Source organism: Sander vitreus, chromosome 16 (genome assembly GCF_031162955.1).
Source record: "Sander vitreus isolate 19-12246 chromosome 16, sanVit1, whole genome shotgun sequence".
Classification (NCBI taxonomy): domain Eukaryota; kingdom Metazoa; phylum Chordata; class Actinopteri; order Perciformes; family Percidae; genus Sander; species Sander vitreus.
Genome location: NC_135870.1, coordinates 3556330 through 3562876, shown reverse-complemented (window position 1 = coordinate 3562876; position 6547 = coordinate 3556330). Strand labels below are relative to the sequence as shown.

General features: G+C 43.4%; 1 protein-coding gene across 1 annotated transcript; it reads left to right on the top strand.

The window, feature by feature from the left end:
• The first annotated feature begins 1395 nt into the window (after nucleotides 1-1395).
• LOC144531476 (tripartite motif-containing protein 16-like) lies at nucleotides 1396-3359 on the top strand. Its single transcript, XM_078271630.1, has one exon. The coding sequence runs from the start codon at nucleotides 1427-1429 to the stop codon at nucleotides 3119-3121; it is 1695 nt and encodes a 564-aa protein (XP_078127756.1). The 5' UTR covers nucleotides 1396-1426; the 3' UTR covers nucleotides 3122-3359.
• The last annotated feature ends 3188 nt before the right edge of the window (nucleotides 3360-6547 follow it).

Genomic DNA, 6547 nt, shown 5'->3' with positions numbered 1-6547 from the left:
ACCATTGGGCTGTGGGACCATTGGGCTGTGGGAACATAGGGCTGTTGGAACATAGGGCTGTGGGACCATTGGGCTGTGGGAACATAGGGCTGTGGGACCATTGGGCTGTGGGAACATAGGGCTGTGGGACCATTGGGCTGTGGGAACATAGGGCTGTGGGAACATAGGGCTGTGGGGCCATTGGGCTGTGGGACCATTGGGCTGTGGGAACATAGGGCTGTGGGAACATAGGGCTGTGGGACCATTGGGCTGTGGGACCATTGGGCTGTGGGACCATTGGGCTGTGGGAACATAGGGCTGTGGGACCATTGGGCTGTGGGACCATTGGGCTGTGGGACCATTGGGCTGTGGGAACATAGGGCTGTGGGACCATTGGGCTGTGGGACCATTGGGCTGACCCCAGAGCCCCAACCTGTAACAAATGAATGCAGCGCGGCTCAATCAGTCAGGTCTCGGCTGCGGCTCATCTAGAGAGTCAGCGTGTTCCTATATCATCATTGCATGTAGGCAGCAATCAGTTTTTGGCATCACCAGCGACACCAGTAGCCGGTAAAATGCAATGAATGAGCCTTGTAGGGATGTAGGACCTCTCCGCCCCCCGCTGCTGTACTGCGCATGTTTGGGGACACACGCACAGAGATTTCTTGATTTATAGATGGATGAGTTTAGTAAACTTGTAAAAGCATTAAGTTCCTGTTCGGAGCTGCAATAAGTAACTGATTTGAATATGTTGTTTGGCCTAAAAAGCAATGTTTAATTCATGCGTCTTCCATATTCTGTTTGAGTTATTGTAAACAATGTAAAGTATGATTTATATATTATATTATTATATATATTATATATTATTATATTTATATCTTAATAACAGGACGTCTCAGTCATTTAGTAAACTGGGGAGCCGTCTCCAAACCCTCTGATTCTATGAAGAGTTTACCTCCTAAAAGCTGAAGTCAGCAGTTTTAAATGACAAATGAGCTCTGTTGTCAACAAGTGTTGCTGCGTTCCTCATCATCGTTTTTTACTTTTAGTACAAACTGCAGCTGCTCTTACAGAGTACGTACTGTTGCCTGCAGTACAGTCTGCATAAGATTGGGACATACACCTTTGTAATAACATTGCACCATTGACCCTCTTGCTCAGATATGCTGCACAGAGGATTGTGGGTCAGAAAAGCATGCTGACTTTCAAACTGCAAAATGCGACCGGATGCATTAGGACATATGTTTGGTACACTGTAATTGATATACTATGCATTGAGACATACTAAATATTTTCTTGTCAAACTACTGGTAGTAGGAGCATTGCAACACACCCAGTTTTCTCTCTGCTCCTCTTCCAGGAATGAAGCAAAACTTGGTTACCCCTCCCTCCTCTTCCTGCTCTCAAGTGAAACTCAGACAGTCGTTGTCACTGAGCGAGAGGTGAAATGGCGCAGAAAGGAGTTCAGCTGGACCGGGAAACTATCTCTTGTTCCATCTGTCTGGATCTACTGAAGGATCCGGTGACTATTCCCTGTGGACACAGCTACTGCATGAACTGTATTAAAATCCACTGGGATGAAGAGGATCGTAAGAACAGCTACAGCTGCCCTCAATGCAGGCAGAGCTTCACACCGAGGCCTGTCCTGCTGAAAAACACCATGTTAGCAGTTTTAGTGGAGGAGCTGAAGAAGACTGGACTCCAAGCTGCTCCTGCTGATCACTGCTATGCTGGAGCTGAAGATGTGGCCTGTGATTTCTGCACCGGGAGAAAACTCAAAGCACACAAGTCCTGTCTTCAATGTCTGGCTTCTTACTGTGAGAAACACCTTCAGCCTCATTATGATGTCGCTCCATTAAAGAAACACAAGCTGGTGGAGCCGTCCAAGAAGCTCCAGGAGAACGTCTGCTCTCGTCATGATGAGGTGATGAAGATGTTCTGCCGTACTGATCAGCAGCTTATCTGTTATCTCTGCTCTGTGGACGAACATAAAGGCCACGACACAGTCTCAGCTGCAGCAGAGAGAGCTGAGAGACAGAGAGAGCTCGAGGGGAGTCGACAAAACATCCAGCGGAGAATCCAGGACAGAGAGAAAGATGTGAAGCTGCTTCAACAGCAGGCGGAGGCCATAAATCTCTCTGCTGATAAAGCAGTGGAGGACAGCGAGAAGATCTTCACTGAGCTGATCCGTCTCCTGGAGAAAAGAAGCTCTGATGTGAAGCAGCAGGTCAGATCCCAGCAGAAAAGTGAAGTGAGTCGAGTCAAAGAGCTCCAGGAGAAGCTGGAGCAGGAGATCACTGAGCTGAAGAGGAAAGACGCTGAGCTGAAGAAGCTCTCACACACAGAGGATCACAACCAGTTTCTACACAACTACCCCTCACTGTCACCACTCAGCCAATCTACATCCAGCATCCATATCTGTCCTCTGTACTACTTTGAGGACGTGACAGCGGCCGTGTCAGAAGTCAGAGATAAACTACAGGACGTCCTGAGAGAGAAGTGGACAAACGTCTCACTGACAGGGACTGAAGTGGACGTTTTACTGCCACAATCAGAGCCCAAGACCAGAGCTGGATTCTTAAAATATTCACGTGAAATCACACTGGATCCAAACACAGCAAACACATGGCTGTTATTATCTGAGGGGAACAGGAAAGCAACAGTACGTCAAACATTCAACATTAAATCAACATTCATGTTACTACAACAGTCTTATTCTAGTCACCCAGACAGATTCACTAACTGGTGTCAGGTCCTGAGTAGAGAGAGTCTGACTGGACGTTGTTACTGGGAGGTGGAGATGAGAGGGAGAGGAGTTTATGTAGCAGTCGCATACAAGAATATCAGCAGAGCAGGGGGGTCGGGTGAATGTGGATTTGGACAAAATGACAAATCTTGGGCGCTAAGTTGTAAACAAAACATTTATACATTTTGGTCCAACAAAGTCCAAACTCCCGTCTCAGGTCCTGGGTCCTCCAGAGTAGGAGTGTACCTGGATCACAGTGCAGGTATTCTGTCCTTCTACAGCGTCTCTGAAACCATGACTCTCCTCCACAGAGTCCAGACCACATTCACTCAGCCCCTCTATGCTGGACTTTGTTTTTATTCTGGAGACTCTGCTGAGTTGTGTAAACTGAAATAGACAGAAGTCATTTAAGGGTTAAATTCAGTGTTTTAACTCTTCGACTTATTCAGGGTTCATGTTTATTGCTGAGAGCTGATTGTCTATTTTTGACGTTTTTGTTGCTTTTATCAATGTTTTTTTGTCAGTTTTTCGACATTTCTTTTTTTGAGATGACCAGAGTTTTCTATCACTTGTTGCTTTTTACAGCCAACATTTCCTCTCTGCACTGAGACAATAAATATTTCACTAAAACTAACTGTGTTTCATTAGTAGTTCCTCTTCCCCCCCAGCCCTTAATATTACGTAACAGCATGCATTGCCAAAAGCCACAAGGGCATAACTGCAAAGCATTATGGGCGATATTCCCCTCTGAAGTGACCATCGTTGTTCACTCGCTCCCTCTCCCATTGCCTGGTCGTATCTAAGGTCCGTCCTATTTACTGGAGCAGTGAACAACATTTGCATTGCAAAAAGCAGCTTATGGGATGGGAATGATTGTTCCAGGTATTAGAGAAACAACAGAGCCGTGCAGAGACCTGTGAAGGGACAGGGGCTCAAAGTTAAAAAGGGGCATATGGCACACAAATGTATATGTATATCACAAATATGGGTTTCTTTCAACCAAATTGCCCCAAAATAACCTGGATGCATGCATGAACGTTGTATGGAAACCAGACAACATTCTTCACAGGTAAAATGAATCATTACTTCCATTGAATTTGGTTTTTTTTTTATTCAATTTTATAGCGTTTGAAAAAGTCCTGACTAAACTTTAACATAAACCAGTCTGTGATCCACTCAACATCCTCTCATCTTAACTATTAGTCAAAATAATTCATAATTTCTGCTTTTTTAATTGACAAATGCCATTAATGAAACAAAGCGTGGAAAAAAGCAAGAAAAACGTCGAAAAAGGACAACAAGTTAAAGGTCAACAGGAAGACGACACGAGGGTTAAGCAATCAGAAGAGTAAGATGTGCATTGTGTGGGTAAGGAAGAGAGAGAAAGTCAAAGCTTGCTGACACTGCTAAGAAGTGTCTCACTGTGACTGACCTGATGTCATGTTCACCTTACTGGTTACAGAGGGAGCTACAGCCGGGGAGATGCTTCCAGGAGACATGACTGCGCCAAACAAAGAGCTGAAACTGAACTAAATAAGAAATCAAGTCAACACATTCTAACCGGGAGGTCTGGGGGTCCTATGAGGGTCATATATTTACTGGTAAGAAAGAGGGCTGGATCCAAATATCAGACTGTAGGGATATTCATTTGTTGGGTAGGTATTCAGTTTTCATTTTGGGATTCACATATACGTTATTTTTAAATTTTTCTCATTTAATACCGTAATAAAAATGAGAGGGATTCAACTTTTAGAGAAACACAACCCTAAGAAGCAGCTCTAAGAAGGATATAAACATGTTTTGAGCCCCCCTTTTTACCACTTTTTGAGGAGTGGGTTGTCTTTTATATACTGTATATATTGACCTCCTCTAAATATTGGGGGGGGGACATATCCCCTGCATCTCCCTCACCCTCCCCCCAAAATCTAGCCCTTTACTTACAGTGCGGCTGAAGTGAAGATACTGTCCTGAGTGGCTCAGTCAGAGCATCACTGTAGCAGCAAACTGCTGTCTGGAATCACAGGCAACTTGATCTATAGAAAGAACATAAGGGGGGGGGGTAATGTAGATTAAACCAGTGTTATATGTTAGCATGACCAGATGCAAAGCTTGCTATTAAGGGTGACTGACCTGATGTAATGCTCTGCTGACTGGCTGCAGTCAAAATAAATCCTCTATATCAGCCAGTTTCAGGGATTATTCATAGAGGGCTTTTTATTATAAGATGCTTTAAAATAAGAAGTCATCTTCACCTCACTAAAATCATATTAACATTACAGGTACAAGGTAACATTGAATCTTGGCAGTGGCACACAGAAACATAGAGTTAGAGTGACTGCAACATAAACATTAATGTAACAGCAGGCTAACATGAATCCAGAAATATCAACTACTGAAAGGTAACACTTCACTGTATATATTTTTGCATTGTGATATTAGTACTTTTACTTAAGAAAAGGAAGTACTTCTTCCACACAAAGCACATGTACTTTATAAAATCTGATGTTTTATTATGAATTAAACTACCAACCCTGTACCCAACAATATAACCGCATACAAGTCCAGCTGAAATGATTAGTCCAGAGATCTTCAACAGGGGGTGCTGGGCCCCTAAGTTACTGCAGGGGGGCCACCAAATAATTATTTTTAAATTATTATCTTAACATGAATCCAACAAATTACTCCATCTATCCATCCATTGTCGTCCGCTTATCCGGGGTCGGGTCGCGGGGGCAGCAGCTCCAGCAGGGGACCCCAAACTTCCCATTAACCAGCTCCGACTGGGGGATCCCGAGGCGTTCCCAGGCCAGGTTAGAGATATAATCCCTCCACCTAGTCCTGGGTCTTCCCCGAGGCTTCCTCCCAGCTGGACGTGCCTGGAACACAAATTATTAGCAAATATAAATCATAAAAAGCCTGTTTGTGAAGAAAAAAAAACACACTGATGATGGGCTTACTGGCCTAAAGGTAAGATAATCACTGGTAGCCATCCACAGATACAGTGAATAAGGATTCACTGTGCCCACATGTATGTTTGACAGAAAAACTGGATTTATAAAATCATGCCAACAATTATTTTAATAGCTTAGTATTCTATGCACTAAAAAGTTATGTATAAAGGTTTTAGGCCGCCCTACACGTTACTGTAGGCCCAGTTTATTATGCAACTCTATTTTATACATTCTATGTAGTAGGGGGTCCCTGCTCCGTGTCTCTTTCAGCTTGGGGGTCCTTGGTTTAAAAAACGTTGAAGACCCCTGGTTTCCAGTTTCTGAAATTTGAGGATTCTTCTGCATTGGGTACATTTACTTTTAATACTCTAAGTACATTTTCCTAATGATACTTAGGCCTTTATATTTTAAAGTGACATTTTCAATGCAGGACTTTTACTTGCGACAGTGTTTTCACCGTATGGTATTAGTACTTTTTCTTATCTAAAGTCTATCACTGATGTAGCCTTCAGTAACTGAGTAAATGTCATTTATACTTCTCACCAGGTGGGATTTCTGTCAGAATAGACAATCAAGTAGTCCACTTTTAATAAAAGTAGGGTTTTAGTTGGTTGCTAGGAGTTGTCATGGGAGTAGACAACATATAAAAACACTTTTATTTTCATGTAGGGACACATATTTCCAGAAGATGACCACCTCCCTTTTCTTCCCCACTGAAAGGCATTTTAAGCTCACCTATTATTTTGGGTGGGTTAGAGTTGAACACGTTTGTACACGCTGTCTACCTGCTCATTGCTCCGCCTCTGTTGCAACGTTTCCAACCATTTAACTCCGCCCATCTTCACACCTATTGGTCCATTCTTGAGCCTGA